Source organism: Sorghum bicolor, chromosome 9, assembly GCF_000003195.3.
Source record: "Sorghum bicolor cultivar BTx623 chromosome 9, Sorghum_bicolor_NCBIv3, whole genome shotgun sequence".
NCBI classification, from domain to species: Eukaryota; Viridiplantae; Streptophyta; class Magnoliopsida; order Poales; family Poaceae; genus Sorghum; species Sorghum bicolor.
This window is the reverse complement of record NC_012878.2, coordinates 7,329,934-7,349,307: the sequence shown is the minus strand read 5'-3', so window position 1 is coordinate 7,349,307 and position 19,374 is coordinate 7,329,934. Positions and strand designations below refer to the sequence as shown.

The 19,374-nt window shown below is 48.0% G+C and overlaps 1 protein-coding gene and 1 non-coding gene across 2 annotated transcripts; both read right to left on the bottom strand.

Moving 5' to 3' along the window:
- On the bottom strand, positions 218-288 carry TRNAG-GCC. Its single transcript has one exon. It is a non-coding gene; the product is annotated as a tRNA-Gly (tRNA).
- Positions 1,366-7,554, bottom strand: LOC8064200 (heat shock 70 kDa protein 15). The gene is made up of 10 exons (XM_002439340.2): positions 7,401-7,554; positions 5,911-7,138; positions 4,154-4,360; positions 3,932-4,027; positions 3,617-3,841; positions 3,102-3,296; positions 2,880-3,026; positions 2,486-2,635; positions 1,949-2,079; positions 1,366-1,868 (listed from the first exon to the last, which is right to left on the bottom strand). The coding sequence occupies exons 2-10, from the start codon at positions 7,078-7,080 to the stop codon at positions 1,661-1,663; spliced, it is 2,529 nt and encodes an 842-aa protein (XP_002439385.1). The 5' UTR covers positions 7,081-7,138; positions 7,401-7,554; the 3' UTR covers positions 1,366-1,660.

Sequence of the window (19,374 nt, the reverse complement as noted above, 5' to 3'; positions counted from 1 at the left end):
CAACACTTGTGTGCATGGGTTGCGGAGGTTTGCTTGCTAGATATAGAAGGGACGTGATATTGGCGTGGCTATTGCTTTTACCACTTCGTCGTCACTATACCGATAGTAGAAGTAGCAAATGAATATGGGTTAATGGGTGGAATGGAAGATCAAGACGTGAAAAAAAAATCAAAAAGGTGTCAATGACGACTGACAAGGCCGGAGAACAAAAAATCCATGCACCAGCCGGGAATCGAACCCGGGTCTGTACCGTGGCAGGGTACTATTCTACCACTAGACCACTGGTGCCTTGTTTGCTTACTTCCATACTAAAGTTTTAATTAACGACTAATTAAAAATGAGCAAAAACATTTGGCACAAGCGCAACTGCTAGAACACTTGGAGTTACCAATTTTTTTAATGACAAAAAACGAGACTTTTAATTATTTGCCACCACATGCCATTGTTATGGGTGGGTTCTTATATATTTGTCATTCCTGGCCCACATGTCATTGACACACACAACGTTGGCACACTTAAGGGTGGCAAAAAATTAAAAAACTCAAGATGATCTCGCTCGCTATATCCAAGACGCCAGAACTATTGATAAAATTGCCTCCTGCTACAGCTTCAAATACTATTGCTATTGTAGCAACGTCTTCTACTCAAAATCAACTGCAAAGAGTAGCCAGCGGACCTACATTTCACCAGTTCGAGTTCCAGCTTATCGGCCGGTTCGAGTTTCAGCTTATCGACCTTGTTTGCCACAGCTTAACTTCACTAGTACTGTTTTTTTTAGAAAATAGCTTCATTAACAATTTTCTATATAAAGGTAAGCTATTTTAGAAAAAGTATTTGATAAAATAGCTTCATCAATTACTTCTTTCATAGATGAGAGAGAGGTATAATAAGTTACTTTTTTTCAGTTTTATTCCAACTCATGTCTTTATGAGAGGAGAAAAAAAAACAGCTCTAACCATAAAGCTGTTTTAGAAATAAGTGTTTGAAAAAAAAAACAGAAACGGCCCGTAGTTGTAGCCACGGAAGCTTTCACCAGCTCCAGAGAGGCCCTGCATTTCACCAGCTACAATTCCCAGTCGCCACATTGGTACAGCTGGAAGTGTTCAAAGCGCTACTAATAATGTTAATGTTAACTATTTTGTACAGCTCTGCTTCACTGATGAGTTTTTCTTTCTGGCTTCTTGAGCAGCTGCACTGGTAAATGTTGATGCGCAACTGATTTTAAAGAGCTCCCAGAAACTACTGGATAAGGTGTGGCAGAGAAGACCTTAGTTGGAACAGTTGGTGCAGAGACTTGATGAATAATAATCTTAACTAAATGTGCAGACCCTGATGTTTTTCCAGCAAAAAAAAAAAACCTTTACAAAAAAAAACACGAAAAATTCGGATTCGACATTTACCCACGGTCTTACGGACCATCATCAATAAAGATTACATCGAGCGCATGGGGGAAAAACCTGAGAATGTGTACCCCACTGCTCTTAATCCTTAACCATCCAACCACCTCCTTTGTCAAGAAACAAGAAACAGAATAACATAAAACGTCCCAACACACATCCTCAAATGTGACCGAACAACCATCTCGCTTAGTTCACAACCCTACCGACTATAACAGCAGGTGAACAGGGTCAATCACACAAATGTTTGATCAACGGCAAAGCTAGGCCGAGGGATCTGTGGCTCCCTCAGGTTTGTCTGTGTCCATCTGCTCGGCTGGAGGCTCCTCTGCAGCTCCCTCGCTGGCTGCGCTTTCGCCATTTGATTGCTGCTGCTCTGGCGTCTGAGGCTCAGGAGCCTGGGTTTCTACCGGAGGCGGAGTCTGTGGCTTAGGAGCTGGCTTCGGTTTCGTCATAATCGGCTTGCAGAACCTGTTGATCAAGGTTTAGGGATTCTCTCAGTAATAAGGTAGCCTCAGAAAGGGAGACGGGCATATAGGTCATATACTAACCTGTCAAGTGTTTCAGCTTTCTTCTTAAGGTCAGCGGCAAGAAGGACCGGATTAGCATGCTTTGGCAGAGCATCCTGCTGCTGCTTTTTCTCTATTAGCCAAGTCTCTGCTTCCGAACACTCATTAATGACCTGTAAAACAGAATGAGTTTTAGTAACAGAAAAAACCATCTCCTATTCCTTAATCCTTCTGCCACAATACCACCAGAACAGCCAGACTTGCATGTTGAGAACAGCTATATCAGAAATGCAATCCAATGTCAAAGTATTTCTCATGAATCACATTGCAGTTAAGGTAATCTATCATGGGAATAGGGGAAGGAAGAAAGCCCAACTACACTATGGGTCTGTTTGGTTCCCCTTGCTAAATTTTAGCTAGCTAAAATTATTTTAGCTAGTCTTGGGTGACTAATGGAACTAAACTATTTTAGCTCCTTTTAGTCAATGTGTTTGGAACTTTAGCTACTAAAGTGACTCAAGGGGAACCAAACAGGGCCTATCTCTTATATTTATCTATAGTTACTAGTAAGAGATATACCTTTTGCTTTTCTGACACGTCTATGTGTTCAAACTTCTGGTCATTAGACAGTGCAGCTTCTCTGAAGCTATTGATGCAGTATACCAGTTGACTAACAGCAGAACTTCTAATCTCCCATTCTTTGAAGCGCGCCTCGATAGGATCACCAACCTGCAATCAGAAAGGAAAAGATCATCATTTATCTAAAACCCAGTGGCAAATATGGGCATAAGCTGTGGCGCCACCTGGCCCCACAGCTTTTGCCAAAATACATTAGCCCTCTTCATAAATTTTGCAATGACTGTTAATTGGCTTAAAATCCTAGATCCGCCACTGCTGAAACCTTAAATATCGAAAAACATTATACCAATGATCAAATGTAGAATAGTGTGCAATTATGCTAAAGAAGGCATACCTTCTTAAGTTCTTCTAGTTTAGCAATATAAACTCCCTTGGTCTCATCCTCACCATCTTCATAGAGCCAGTCTTCAACCTCCTGAAGCTTAGCAATCAAACCTTCCTTGTCCTCAGGTGTGACAAAATCACTGTACTTGTCATATAGCTAAATAGAAGAAAACAAAATCAGGCTCACAACTTAACAAGACAACATTGGTATAGTATATGTAACTCAATATACCTTGTTACGCATGTCATACACATAAGCTTCGACAGCATTCTTCTTCTCCTTTGTTTCTTCCATTACTCTGTCTTGAAGAGCCATCTCATACTCTTTCTCTACAGCCTTCTGCAGGTCAATTGCAGCCAAGGCCCCATAGACCAACTCATGGACTGGAACAGTAGTTTTCTTAACTTTCTTTTTCGACAGCTCAACCTAAATACAATAAAGTAAACCAACAAATTATTATTAGTTCATAAACATACAACCAGGCATTTATAAACAGAATACAAGTCATATAACTTACGTGGACAATCAATTATTATAATTCTAACACACATGGACAGAACAAGAACACTAGCCTATAAATTACTTTTTGTGATGACATCTCAAGATACAAGAAAAAACTCTGAATAAACAGAAAGCACTGTTGTCTGGCAGCTCACCAATGACAATAAAATAAAAAAAGGACTAATTCATTATAATATCATCCTCATTATCATATAATCCAACAATTTGTCAAGAACATATCATACCTTTGCATCAGTTTCCATCGGAACAGATTTTTGCTCAGTATCTTGTGCTCCATTTTCAGCAGCAGGAGCAGCCTCAGTGGTCTCAGCACTTTTAGGCTCCTGCATATTCACATCAGATCCAGCAGCAGCATCACTTGGTGCATCATCTGTGTCCATCTTCATAGTATCCTTTGGAGCTTCATTTGCAGATGAGACTGGAACTTCCACATCCTCCTCCTCCAGCATCTGCATGCAAAAGTAGCATATAACAAAGTGTTAGAAACACTGACAGCTATCCCAAAGGAGGCTGCACAAACACATATTAATTTAATTTACCATTGCCGAATCAACTGTAACAGTCCCATGGATGTTGAGACGCACTTTCACTTTCAGTTTGGCCTTCTCTCCTTTGGAGGTTTGGAAAGGGCCAATCTGCAAAGTTTAGCACATCATATCAAATCAGCGATAGTAATACATGCAAGGGCTGTAATACTCAAACATATAGCACCAGCAGAACTACTATTGAATAACATAACCATTGTGAAAAGGGTTGCTTACTGTGTAAGTGCTTATTTTTTGTGAAATTTGTGAGTCATCTGGGTCGACATACAAAACATCAACTTCAAAAGTACTGGATTTAAAGAAGGTAAGAGCTTTGGTGCTAGGAATTGCATTCCCCTTTGGGAATACAAGGGTTTGTTGGGGTATATTCTGGGAGTCTCCATTCCATGACAATGCAATTGAGAAAGGAAACCCATCATTAACCTGCAAAATACCAATCCAGCGTCATTCGCAGGATGCAAGACATAAAAGCACATGTTATATAGTAACCTTTCATTTTATACAGTTTTAATTAAGATCTTAAGTACAGAAATACATAACAACACACAACCATGTACTTGTATGTGATGTGGATCAGACTGCTCCTGTTCAACATGTGACAGGATTCCACAAAATACACCACTAAAGGAAAACAACACAAACTATAATAAAGAATTAATGAAAAAAATAAGTTAGTGAGAATGTCACAAGGACACACCTAAAATGTCGCAGAGGGCATTTTTTAACACTACTACCACTATTCCATAACAGGAAAATGGAATACTTAAGTACCTACTTTATCCAGCAATAACTACTTCAGCATTTTTTTCATGAAAAGCTTAAAGGCTGTTTTAGAAGAATCCGTAGTTTAAGAACATTTTGAATTAACACTTTAACTAGACAGGATCACTGAGATCAAATTAGTCCTTTTTTGTAAGATATTAAAACACAAACCAGGAAAAAAACAGACCACATTCATCATTGAATAGTATTGCAAATTTAGTTGGCCATTGGTTCATTGAATACTATTGCAAATTTAGTTGGCCATTGCCCATTGGTACAAGCAACGGTTGGACACCCTGGGAAAAAAATTCCACTAAATAGTTAAGTGGCTATTATTGCCGACCTAAATCAAATACAAGTATACATATCGGCTGCTCCACTGAACACCAATTTCACCAGTTCACAAGCAATGAAGTGTGTAGCATTTGTAATGCCAAAAAAGGACAACGCAGCAAACCAAATACTATCTTCAAACTCTAAAACAGACTCCGTACTGATGGATATTATAAGCAGGATTTTCGGGTAAAACAATAGCATCAATCAACATTAGTTCTAGGAAAAAGAACACATGGTTATCATAAGCAGGATTTTCAGGTTAAACAATAGCATCTATCAACATTAGCGCTAGGAAACAGAGGAAAAAATAAAAGCCGGCATGCAACAAGAATATCTAGAAAGGTGAAGATAACATTGAAAGAAAAAAGAAAAAGAGTGATAGACTGTTTGATTGTTGACACAGTGCTGTGATCTATTTCACATGAATAAGCAGTTCCAGTGGCGCACATCTTTCCATGTTTTAGTATCCAGATGGCATTGCAACTGTTGCAGTATCCATTACTATTAACTGAGCATAGACAGCAGCACACATCTTTCTAAACTTCAATATGCAAGTCCACTAAACGACAATTTCAGCTACTCCACTAAACGACAATTTCACCAATTTACAAGCAATGAAGTGTGTGTCATTGTGTGATCTGAAAAAGGACAACACATCAAACCAAATGCTTTCTTCAAACTTTAAAACAGACTCCTTACTGATGGTAATCAAAAGCAGGATTTTCAGGTTAACCAACACCAACTATCAGCATTAGTTCTAGGAAAAAAGAACACAGCAAGCATAGACAGCAGTTTAAGATATAGTACTAGTCTGGTATAATCCAATGCATAGTAACTTAAAACAGATATAGAAAGGTAAGCTGAGGAGCCAATACCTGGAATTCTCGCACTTTGAAAGTGGGGCTGAGAATAGCACACTGAAGAGCGCATCCTCGCGCAACACACTCACTTGCATTCATGGTCCGTCTTGGCTCCTTCCCAAAAAATTCAGTAATTATCTTGATTATAGCCGGAACACGAGAACCAGATCCGACAACCTCAACAAAGTGCACATTTTCAGTAGTCAACCCAGCTTCAGCCAAGGCCTTCTCCAGTGGTCCTTTCACGCGTTCCAGCACAGAGGCACTGATCTGTTCGAACTCCTCCCTCTTGATAAAACCCCGCACATCCTTCTCATCCATCAAGCACTCGATGTTCAGTGGGGCCTCTGGGTTGGCGCTCAGCACCTTCTTAAGTTTCTCACATGCCACGCGCAACCTAATGCATGCACGCGCATTCTGGTACACATCAATCTTATATTCCTCTTTAAATTTAGCTGCAAAGTGCTTAAACAGGGCCTCATCAAAGTCCCTCCCGCCAAGAGACCGGTCATACGTATGCGACAACATCTTGAGCTGTCCTTTCTTGTAACCGACAACGCTGACCTGCATGCTTGCATGGCCGACATCAACAAATGCAACGTTCAACTGGTCATTCTCCGGGAGATCAGTCTTATAAATACCATATGCCAGGGCAGTGGCTGTCGTCTCATGGAACAATCGCAATGGCCGGAGACCCGCAATAGTAGCAGCATCAAGAACAGCCCTGCGCTGCAGATCCGTGAAGTAGACCGGGATACCAATGCAACAATCAACAACTGCGGTATTCAGGTTACCCTCAGCAATGCCCTTCAAATTGGACAGCACCATGGCAAGCAGCTGGGTGGGGGTGAAGGTCCGCTCCTCGCCCAGGTACCGTGCGTGGACCAGGGGAAAACCATCGGGGCCCTCCGTGACACGGAACGGGAAGGAGGCGAGATCGCTCTGCAGCTCGGGGTCGGAGAACTTGCGGCCGAGCAGGCGCTTGATCTGAGAGATGGAGTTTTTGGGGTTCATGGTGGAGGACGCGGCGCCGGCGGTGCCGATGAACCTCTGCTTGTCCCCGAAGCAGACGATGGCGGGTGTCTCGCGCTTGGACTCCTCGTTGAGGACCACGTCGATGCCGCGCTGCCGCGCGACCGCCACGATGCAGCTCTCATTGCCGAGGTCGAACCCCACCACGCTCATCTTCGATTCACACTCTGTGCCGACCGCTACGGCTTCAGATCTAGATCACGAGCAGCCACTGCATCGCAAAAGGCAGAGATCTACTGGTTAGGCAGAGCACAGAAGTAGCGAATTCTTCAGTGAATCTAAGACAAGAACGCCGAAACCATGAATTTCACGCATCAAAGCGAACAGCTATGAACTCTAACCAAACGCAATGCGAATCCCAGCCGACGACTACAAACCCGCCGCCCCAGTCGACGGCTCCAAACCCGCCGCAAAAACATCCAAAAAAAATAACCTAGCCATCCAGTAAGAAGGAATGGAGATTCCGATCGTACCTTCAGAGGTGGAGATCGAGGCCCGTCGAGCTCGTAGCGCCGCAACGGAGGTACGGGCAGGGCTTTCCTTTTGGCGAGAACTAGAAGGGGGGGAGAGGAGGCGGTGATATACGGTGTGTGCCGCGGGGTCGGCCAATGTAGACGGGAATCTTCTAGAACGTGGACTGGAAACCCTCGGTGCTACGATCCGGCGCCGCCAGAGATAGACATCTGAGCCGCTGGTTTGATGCCAAGTTTCATGGACGGTTAGATGTGTGCTTGAGTTTTTTTTTTTCTTTTTTTGAAACGATGTGTGCTTGAGTTTTGCACCTGTTGGGTCTCTATGGGAATGGGTCAAAAAGACAATAGGATAGGATGTTGGTTTTTCTTCCTGTTTTCTAACCTAGTTCTAGTTTAGTACTCCCTCTATACTCATAATTTTTTATGTTTAGGACATAATTGTTGTAACCAATGAATGATTAATTAGAGGTTAGTTTTCCATGTTTACCCCTAATAAATATAGTTATGGGTGCTCTTTATACGAGAAAGCAAACTAGCTCAGCTGGCTAGTACGCGAAGGCTAAGGGCACTCACAATGCAGACTCTATCATAGAGTCTAAAGTTATTTATTACCTCGAATAATGTGGACTTGGAGTCTAAATAAGACTTGAAGTCTTATTTTTTTTTTACCTCTTTTTTCAATAAATATGCTGCCACATCAGCAAAATACCATAAATAATATGTAGTTAATTGTCTAAGACTCTGTGATAGAGTCTTGCATTGTGAGTGCCCTAAAGCAGCGGGTCTCAGGTTCAATCCCTGGTGGCCGGTGGGCGCGCATGCATGCGGCTGGGCTTGGACAACAAAGAGGCATGAGCCCTGGTGGGCGTGGGTTGGCGCATGCAAGCGGGATCCCTGGTAACCACTCATTTTTGTCAAGGGGTTAGTTTTCCATGTTTTCCCCTAATAAATATAGTTATGGGTGCTCTTTATACGAGAAAGCAAACTAGCTCAGCTGGCTAGTACGTGAAGGCTAAAGCAGTGGGTCCCAGGTTCGATCCCTGGTGGCTGGTGGGCGCGCATGCATGCGGCTGGGCGTGGACAACAAAGAGGCCTGAGCCCTGGTGGGCGTGGGTTGGCGCATGCAAGCGGGATCCCTGGTAACCACTCATTTTTGTCAGGGATAAATAGGTCCGACAGGTATCATGCATGGCCATAACGTCAAGTTTATTAAAAATGCTCAAGTAGTAGTAATCAATTGATCGGCATATTACTACGAATTGTGATTGGTATAGCATGTGCTACAGTACTATATTACAATATAAATGTGGATATGCGACCGCAGCGGTAGTGACCAGAGCTAATAATGCGAAAGAAAAAACAACGACGATGAAGGCATATATGGCGGCTTATGAACGTGTGATCAACTACTACACTCATAGCGGCTGAAGTGAACACTCTTGTAACGCACGACGCTAACACCTCAAGCCAATCTTAGGCCGTGTTTAGTTTTTGAAGGAAAAAACTTCGTGACACTGTAGCACTTTTTATTTGTTTGTAGTAATTATTGTCCAAACATAGACTAACTAGGCTTAAAAGATTCGTCTCGTAAATTTCGACCAAACTGTACAATTAGTTTTTATTTTTATCTATATTTAATACTCCATGCATGCGTCTAAAGATTCGATGTGGCGGAGAATCTTGAAAATTTTTGGGTTTTGGAGTGGAAGTAAACAAGGCCTTATAGCTTTGGGTCAGTTTGGTTTCTTAGCTATCTTGCCTTACCTCGCCAGGCTAGGCTAGCACCTTGCCAAGGTGAGATAACCAAATTGGCTAGCTCGAGATAGCAAGAAAATCCTACAACAAAAAACAAAAAAAAATCTATAAAAGATTCAAGCACTCAACTACATGTGGTTTTCTTGCCTGCCAAGGTAAGTGAATGTTTGGCTAAAGATTCAAACATTCTTGTAACTAGGAGAATACCTCGCGCATTGCTGCGGGGATTCTACATAATTTAAAAAGAAATTAGACTATTTATATTTATAGTTATATGGATAAAACTATCTTAAATTAATTTTGGTGAATGATTTGGCTGGCCAACTAAATGCATGTTAGTGGATGAAGAGATAACTATCATAATTATATGTGCTAGTTGGCTATAATTGCAAGTTCTAGTGGATTGTTGATGTGGATAGCTTGCATGTTGAGAGAATTCTCTAGTGGGGTTTAGCTTTATAAGAGTATAAGATAAGATTTGGGGTGGAAGTAAACAAGGCCTTATAGCTTTGGGTCAGTTTGGTTTCTTAGCTATCTTGCCTTACCTCGCCAGGCTAGGCTAGCACCTTGCTAAGGTGAGATAACCAAATTGGCTAGCTTGAGGTAGCAAGAAAATCCTACAACAAAAAACGGAAAAAAAATCTATAAAAGATTCAAACACTCAACTACATGTGGTTTTCTTACCTGCCAAGGTAAGTGAATGTTTGGCTAAAGATTCAAACATTCTTGTAACTAGGAGAATACCCCGCGCATTGCTACGGGGATTCCACATAATTTAAAAAAAAATTAGACTATTTATATTTATAGTTATATAGATGAAACTATCTTAAATTAATTTTGGTGAATGATTTGGCTGGCCAACTAAATATATGTTAGTGGATGAAGAGATAACTATCATAATTATATGTGCTAGTTGGCTATAATTGCAAGTTCTAGTGGATTGTTGATGTGGATAACTTGCATGTTGAAAGAATTCTCTAGTGGGGTTTAGCTTTATAGAGTATAAGATAAGATATGCAGGATGACCACGTGTACACCCATAAATAACAGAAACAAAAATAAATAACACTTTTGTTTTCAGTTTTGGTTTTTTTCCTGCCAAAAGCCTCCATAGTCATCCTTGACCACTGGCACACTCTTAGTCAGTTACGTCATCAATTGCTTGTTGTCGTCCTTTCACCCTGGTCAACCACTAACCAAGTGGGGTCAATCGCCTTCTTCTTTATTATATCTTGTCCAAAGCGTGCAACATTGACTCTATTATTACTGCCCTCTATTGCCACCAATGACAACCCCTTTGCTTCTACCTTCATGATCCAAAGTACCCTGCCTCAATCACTGACCAATTTGCCTCCGAGTTCCTTTTGTAAAAGGTAGTAGCATAAAAACCTTACTCAAAATATTGAAGCCCTAACCACTTGCCTTGCTTGGGGACATCAGATCTCGCTTTGCCATTGGTTGCTCAAATAAAAAAGGACAATCACTTAGACACTATGAATTTTGAGAAAAAAGAGAGGGAAAAGATGATAAAGCCATCGAAGGAAATGCTATCGGAGCCCTTATCCATGTCACTAAGCCCTTATCCATACTATAAAGAGGGAAAATCTTTAATTACAATGGTTATCTAGTGCCACTAAGTGTGAGTCTTATTTGCATATACATTGTGCTTAGTGACATGGCGAGATGTGTGAGAAAGCCCAAGAATTTTCTTCATGAAAAGCTACCTCAAGTGCTAAATTTGGTTTGGTGCTTTTTAGGAATAGGTAGCACTTGCTTTGGGTATTTTGTGAAGTTTAACTAGAATTTCTTGCTCGGCTGCACTAAATTTCCAGTTAGGGGTGCTCCATTAGTTTGACGTAATTCGCTGAAAATCTAATTGCCCTAAGCTGGAATTTCCAGTGTTGGAGTCCAACCGTAAGAGCTCTTAGTGTCTTAGCAATTGCTTGCTCTAGAGATTACAACAACTAGAATTTTTAGGGATAGGTAACTTGCAACCCTTGTAGAGCTAGAGTAAAATTGCATTACGCTATTTGTTGTACTAAGCTTTTGCTCTAGTGCTTTGTAGATTTTTTTTAGATAGGTTATTCACCACCCTCAAACTATATTAGGACCTTTCAGCTCGTTAAGAGTATAATAACATAGTATATTGCATATATTTTACTTTAGACTGTGAATTAATGTCTGCTATTTACAAATAAGGGAGCATATGGTGAACACAAAAGAGCAAATGATAAACTGAGATCCTTTTACCATATCAAGGTTCTCTGTTGCTATTTTAACTCTAAGAGCATCTCCAAGAGTATAAAATATTTTAATTCCAAGAACATGGAGTGTTGGGTACCATAAAAAAGGGATACCCAAATCAGAGCAATAAAACGCAAAAAAACATACTAACCACAATCACCAGGGTACGGGCCTCAGTTCATTCAACTCGTCCGACCCCCCAGGGCCTCGGGCGCAAGTTCCGACTCGCCCGACCCCTCAGGGCCTCGGACGCAAGTTCCGACTCGCCCGACCCCTCAGGGCCTCGGACGCAAGTTCTGACTCGCCCGACCCCTCAAGGCCTCGGACGCAAGTTCCGACTCGCCCGACCCCTTAGGGCCTCGGACGCAGGTTCCGACTCGCCCGACCCCTCAGGGCCTCGGACGCAAGTTCCGACTCGCCCGATCCCATCTGGGCTCAGGTGCCGGACCCTGCTCCACCAGGTCGACAAGACTTCCACCATACGGCGCCCGTACCCCCGAAGTGACAAGCGCGATGACTCCCATACCGCAGCAGGGCAGGGTGCTGACTGTTCCAACCACCCTGGTCACTGTAGCCTTACCTCTGTCACTATGCATCCTTACCTCTTTCACTGTGGCGTACTGCCTCACAGTAGAAAGGGAATGGGGGAGGTTAATCAGCACCACTATTTGAGGTCTTTTCCCACTGTTGACAGGATGTGCAGCAGTGCCGGCGATCCGACCCCCGCGACCCCTGCAGGGCTCGGTAACCCTCTACAGGAGCAGCTATACTGTCAACCATCCCCCAAGGACGAGATGGACCAGCTTCAACAGGGTCGGGACTGTGGTTTCACCATTCAACAGAAGAAATCTACTCATGTAAATACCTGTCTTCCCTTGAGGCTATAAAAGGGGAGCCAGGGTTCACAACTAAGGACAGGTTGAGAAGGTTCAGGCACACGCCCACGCACTCTTTCACAGAGCAGCGACCACCACTCTGTCCACCACTAAGCCGAGACCTGGGACTTAGCCCTCTCTCGCGACCAGCTTGTACCCCCTACTACAAGCACCTTTGGTGCAAGGTTATACAGAATCCACAACCACACTGGACGTAGGGCATTCTTGGCCCGAACCAGTATAAACCCTCTGTGTCTCACTTGCATCACCATCCAAGTATGGGTAGTCACGCAGACTTATACTTGTTAGCGCCTAGACCACGAGTCTAGACGCCGACAGTTGGCGCGCCAGGTAGGGGCCTTCTGCGTGACATTCACCTGTCCCTACTGGGAAGGTTTGGATGGCAGACGGATTTCACCCACTCCGCCGCGGCACCATCATGATGTTCGGGAGTTTGGAGTTCATGTCCCTCGGATCTGGCTACGACATGGTCCTCCTCCCGCCACGTGGTGATGTCGAGCCCAGTCCCGAGCCGATCCCGCCACAGTCGCTGCGTGGGAACCGTTCGGGACACCGTGCGGGGGGCACCCGGCGGGGGCGTCAGAGATCAAGGATCTCCGACCCTACCACTGGGGCCAGGTTCCGTCCGGCCCTCCCCCCGCATATTCCTCACCAGGTCGCCCGCTCCTCCGGCCCGACAGGCGCGAGAGGTAGGGCTCGCGGGGCATTAAGCTCCGCTCCCAGGACTAACAGAGGATCATCGCGGCCACCCGTCCCACCCCGTTCAAAGGGGAAGGCACGGCCCGCGCCCGTCCCCCGCAAGGGGGACAAAGGGGCCTCAACATCCTTTCCTCCTCCACCTATGGGTAAAGGAGAAACAGCGGCGCCTCCCGAGTTACCTTCCGGGCTCAGGAACGCCGCCGCCACCTACGCCTCTTCCGTGAGCACTTCGTTAAGTGCGTACGCGGAACTTCCAGGGCACCACTTGAGGTCTACACTGGACCTCGTCTCCACACCGCCCGTTTCGTCATACCCGGAGGATCCTACCTCAGGCGACGACGAGTGGGTCGGCGCTGACTTTTCCGGGTATGGCGACCCGGAGACCTTCATGCGCTTCTTGGAAGCCAGCAACTACTGTCTCGGCTACTCCGACTCTGACGACGGAAGCTACGACCCGTCACGAGAATGCTTCAACCTGGAAGTCGGAGGCACGTCGCATAACGCTCAGGGGGACGCAGGGCCCTCTAGGCAAGAGAATGCAACTCCGCCTCCCAACCCAACTCCCGGAACCGATCTCGGAGCCCGTGGGGTAGCATCGGCCCCTGTTGGAGGGCACCGTCCTGACCTCGAACAGCTCGATGAGCTGGAGGCCAGGCTCGAAGAAGAAAGCACACGCCTCCGCTAACTCCGTGAGGCCCTGGTCCGAGACCCGTCAGGCCGCAGAGACGGGGGCGAAGCTAGACGCCGCGCCCGTGACGTCAACCGTCGTATTGTCGAGGACCAAGGGGGTGACGCCCCAGTCTTCAGCACGGCCAGCCAGAACGTGATGGCCGCTGCACTCCTCCTCAGGGCGATGCCCGAGCCGTCGACTCCTAAGGGAAGGAGAGTGCGCCAGGGGCTGCGTGGCCTCCTGGAGCAGGCTGTGGTGCAGAACGCGGAGAGTTCTGCCTCACAATCCCACGGCACGAGACGTCGTGAGAACCGACCGCCTCCTAACAAGGCACCAACGGAACAGGGTCCGCCGCTCCCTAACCCGCAAGGGGGTAACAGGGCCCCGTCAGTACACGAGCGCGTCGGAGCCGACGCGGACGTGCGGGCCACCCTCAAGGCCAGGCGACGTGACAAGGATGAGGCCGAGTCCCGACGCTACCGACCGCGCCGAGGTGGAAGGTACGACCCCGATCACGACCGCAGCACGTCTCTAGAGCCTCCAGGTCCCCGCGTCTTCAGCGAGGCCATACGCCGGGCCAAGTTCCCGGCACGATTCTGACAGCCCGCCAACCTCGCCAAGTACTCAGGGGAAACCAACCCTGAGCTCTGGCTGGCAGATTACCGCCTAGCGTGCCAGCTAGGTGGAGCGGACGACGACCTGCTCATCATCCGCAACCTCCCGCTGCATCTAGCCGATACGGCTAGGGCATGGCTCGACCACCTCCCTGAGCGCATGATCCATGACTGGGCTGACCTGGTCAGGATCTTTGTCGAAAACTTCCAGGGCACATACGTGCGCCCTGGTAACTCCTGTTACCTCAGGAGTTGCCGGCAGAAGCCCGATGAATCTCTCCGAGACTTCATCAGGCGATTCTCCAAACAATGCACTGAGCTCCCAAACATCACGGACTCCGATGTTATTGGAGCCTTCATTTCCGGCACCACTTGCAAAGAGCTTGTGCACGAGCTTGGACGCAAGACCCCCACGAGCACTAGCCAGCTACTTGACATTGCCACCTACTTTGCCTCAGGCGAAGAGGCAGTTGGCGCCATTTTCTCCGACAGCATGGCCAAGGGAAAACAGAAGGCCGAGGCCACCGAGGCCTCGGGATCACGCGACCCCAAGAAGAAGAAGAAGGGACGCAAGGGGAGACAGGGTCAGCCGGACGACAACTTAGTCACCGCCGCCGATCGTAAGAACCCCAAGCCGGCTCCCGCTGGCCCCGGTCTCTTCGACGAGATGTTGAAGAAACCATGCCCCTATCACAGAGGGCCAACCAAGCACACCCTTGAGGAGTGCACAGTCCTGCGTCGGTATTACACCGACCTCATCTCCAAGGAGGGCACCGAAGAACCCCCCAAGGACGACGACCCTCAAGGGGAGGGTTTTCCCAAAATCAAGAACTGTCTCTTGATCTTTGGGGGACGTGCGGCTCGCCTCACTGCGAGTCAGAGGAAGCGAGAACTCCGAGAGGTTTGCGCAGTCACCGCGGCCACGCCCTCGTACCTTAAGTGGTCCGAGAGCGCGATCACGTTCGACCGACAGGATCACCCGGATCGGATCCCCAACCCCGGGAGCTATCCTCTGATCGTTGATCCAATCATCGCCGAAACCCGTCTCACCAAGGTCCTGATGGACGGAGGCAGCGGCCTCAACATCCTTTATGCCAAGACTCTGGCCCTCATGGGGATCAGTAAGTCCCGGCTGAGGAACGACACCGCGCCATTCCACGGAGTGGTGCCGGGACATCTGCCCACCCCCTCGGACAGATCGATCTGTCCGTCTGCTTTGGGACCCCCGATAACTTCAGACGGGAGGTCCTCACTTTCGACGTTGTCAGGTTCCCGGGAACCTACCACGCAATCCTGGGACGACCATGCTACGCCAAGTTCATGGCCATCCCCAACTACACCTATCTCAAGCTCAAGATGCCAGGGCCGAAGGGCATCATCACCGTCAGCACGACCAGTCAACACGCTTATCAGTGCGACGTCGAGTGCGTTGAGCAAGCCGAGGCTCTGGCTGAGTCGCTGGCCATCCTTACCGACCTCGGCGACTGCGACCAGGACGTACCCGACCCCAAGCGTCACGCCGGGAGCTTCGAGCCGGCGGAGGAAACCAAGCTAGTCTTCCTCGACCCCGGAACCTCTGAGGGCAGGGCGTTGAGGATTAGCTCCAGCCTCGACCCCAAATAGGAAGTGGTGCTCGTCGACTTTCTCCGCGCAAACGCTGACATATTTGCGTGGAGCCCCTCGGACATGCCTGGCATATCGAGGGAAGTCGCCGAGCACTCCTTGGACATCCGAGCCGGCTCCAAGCCCGTGAAGCAACGCCTGCACCGATTTGACGAGGAAAAGCGTCGGGCCATCGGGGAAGAGATCCACAAGCTGCTGGCGGCCGGATTCATCAAGGAGGTATTCCATTCTGAGTGGTTAGCTAATCCCGTACTAGTCAAAAAGAAAAATGGGAAGTGGAGGATGTGTGTAGACTATACTAGTTTAAAAAAAGCATGTCCAAAAAACCCCTTTCCATTACCTCGTATTGACCAGATAGTTGACTCCACCGCGGGATGCGAAATTTTATCTTTTCTTGATGCATATTTCGGTTACCACCAAATCAAGATGAAAGAGTCCGACCAGCTCGCGACTTCTTTCATCACCCCTTTTGGAATGTATTGCTACGTGACTATGCCTTTCGGCCTCAAGAACGGAGGGGCTACATATCAACGATGTATGCTCCATGTCTTTGGGAGCCTTATAGGCAAAACAGTAGAAGCTTACGTAGATGACATTGTCGTCAAGTCCAGGAAAGCAAGCGGCCTGGTTGCCGACCTGGAAGAAACGTTCCAATGCCTCAGGGCAAAGGGGATCAGGCTCAACCCCGAAAAATGTGTTTTTGGGGTCCCCCGAGGCATGCTCCTCGGGTTTATCGTGTCCGAACGAGGAATCGAGGCCAATCCAGAAAAAGTTTCGGCCATCGCAAACATGGGCCAGATTCGCAACCTAAAGGGAGTACAGAGGGTTATGGGATGTCTAGCCTCCCTAAGCCGTTTTATCTCTCGTCTGGGGAAAAAGGGCTACCTCTGTATAGGTTATTAAGGAAATCCGAGCATTTTTCCTGGACCCCCGAGGCCCAGGAAGCCCTCGACAAGCTCAAAGCTCTGCTCACAAACCCTCTCATCCTGGTGCCCCCCGCCGAGGGGGAGCCACTTCTTCTCTATGTTGCAGCTACCGATCAGGTGGCCAGCGCGGCTGTCGTGGTCGAAAGGAAGGAAAAAGGGCACGCCCTGCCGGTCCAAAGACCGGTGTACTTCGTCAACGAAGTACTATCCGACACAAAGGCCCGATACCCCCAGATCCAAAAACTACTCTACGCTATAGTCCTGACCCGCAGCAAACTCCGCCATTACTTCGAATCTCATCTAGTCTCGGTGATATCATCTTTCCCCCTAGGGGAAGTGATTCAGAACCGAGAGGCCAACGGAAGAATTGCTAAGTGGGCCATAGAGCTCATGGGTGATGGGATCACCTACGAGCCTCGGAAGGCCATAAAGTCCCAAGTTCTGGCGGATTTCGTGGCAGAGTGGACCGGGACTCAGCTCCCCCCACCACAGATCCAGCACGAATGCTGGACCATGTACTTCGACGGGTCTCTGATGAAAACTGGGGCCGACGCGGGCCTCGTTTTCATCTCTCCCCTCGGGGTAAAGATGCGGTATACGATCCGACTTCATTTCACCGCCTCAAACAACACAGCCGAGTACGAGGCCCTCGTCAACGGACTCCACATCGCAATCGAACTCGGGATCAAACGGCTCAAAGTCCGAGGTGATTCTAGACTCATCATCGACCAGGTCATGAAGGAGTCTAGCTGCCATGATCCCAAAATGGACGCGTACTGCAAAACGGTCCGACGACTGGAGGAAAAGTTCGACGGCCTCGAACTCAACCACGTGTTAAGAAAATATAATGAGGCCGCCGACACGCTTGCCAAGATGGCATCCGAGCGGGCCACATTCCCCCCGGATGTTTTTACCAGCGACCTCTACAAGCCTTCCGTCGACTACAAGGCCAATGTAGGGTCGGACGAAGTACCTAACGGGCCAAGTTCCGACCCCAGGGATTCCGCCGCTCCAGAGCAGGAGGTCATGGACATCAAGCCAGAACCACCTGTGTCTGACCACTCGCCTGACTGGCGCTACCCCTTGCTTCAACGCCTCGTCGACGGCACCTTGCCCCCGGACCAGGCTGAGGCATGGCGCGTGGCCCGTCGTGCCAAGACCTTCGTCCTCCTCGACGGGTAGATGTACAAGCGCAGCCCCTCAGGTGTTCTCATGCGTTGCATCCCTCGTCAAGAAGGAATCAAGCTCCTACAGGACATACACTCGGGGGCTTGTGGCCATCACGCCGCGCCTCGGACGTTGGTAGGAAATGCCTTCCGACAAGGCTTCTACTGGCCCACCTCCGTGGCCGACGCCATAGAGATCGTAAGGACCTGTGAGGGATGCCAGTTTTACGCTCGGCAGATACATCTACCCGCTCAGGCCTTGCAGACGATCCCCATCACCTGGCCTTTCGCTGTCTGGGGCCTCGACCTGGTCGGGCCTCTGCAGAAAGCGCCCAGGGGCTTCACCCACTTGCTTGTCGCAATCGACAAGTTCTCCAAGTGGATTGAAGTCCGACCCATTACAAGGATCAAGGCCGAGCAAGCGGTATTGTTCTTCACAGATATCATCCATCGATTTGGAGTGCCGAACTCCATAATCACCGACAACGGCACACAGTTCACCGGGCGAAAGTTCCTGCAATTCTGCGACAGACACCACATACGTGTGGACTAGGCGGCAGTGGCTCACCCCAAGACCAACGGTCAAGTGGAGCGTGCCAATGGCATGATCCTCCAGGGTCTGAAGCCCAGGATATTCAACCGTCTGAACAAGTTTGGGAAAAGGTGGCTCAAACAGCTACCGGCCGTCGTCTAGAGTCTGAGAACCTCCCAAAGCCGAGCCACGGGCTTCACCCCGTTCTTCATGGTCTATGGGTCGGAAGCCGTCCTCCCCACTGACCTGGAGTACGGGTCCCCAAGGGTACAAGCCTACGACGAAAACAGCGGCAAAATGTTCCAAGAAGACGCGCTGGACCAGCTGGATGAAGCCAGGGACGTACCCTCCTACACTCCGCCAAGTACCAGCAGGCCCTCCGCCGATACCATGCGCGATGGATCCGAGGCCGAGCCTTTCAAGTCGGCGACTTGGTGCTAAGGCTCAGACAAAGCAACAAGGGTCGTCACAAGTTCACACCCCCCTGGGAAGGACCCTTCGTCATCGCCGAAGTCCTCCGACCCGGCACCTACAAGCTCGCCAATGAAGCAGGGAGGCCTTCAAAAACGCGTGGAACATAGAACAGCTATGTCGCTTTTACCCTTAGAACTTTGTAAAAATTTCTCTGTTCGTTCATTACCTTCGAGGAATAAATGAAAGCTTAAGGCCTTTTTCCTTATCAGAGAGCCTCGGACCTGCCCAGCAGAGTCAGAGCCTCCCTCGGGGGCTACATGGGGGGAACCCCCTGTGTCGACTCCGAATCTTTTTCCTTTTTTCGCGCAAGTTAAAAGAACCCCGACCTAAGGTCTTCCTCCTCTCCCCTAAAAAGACTTAAGAAACCGAAAACTC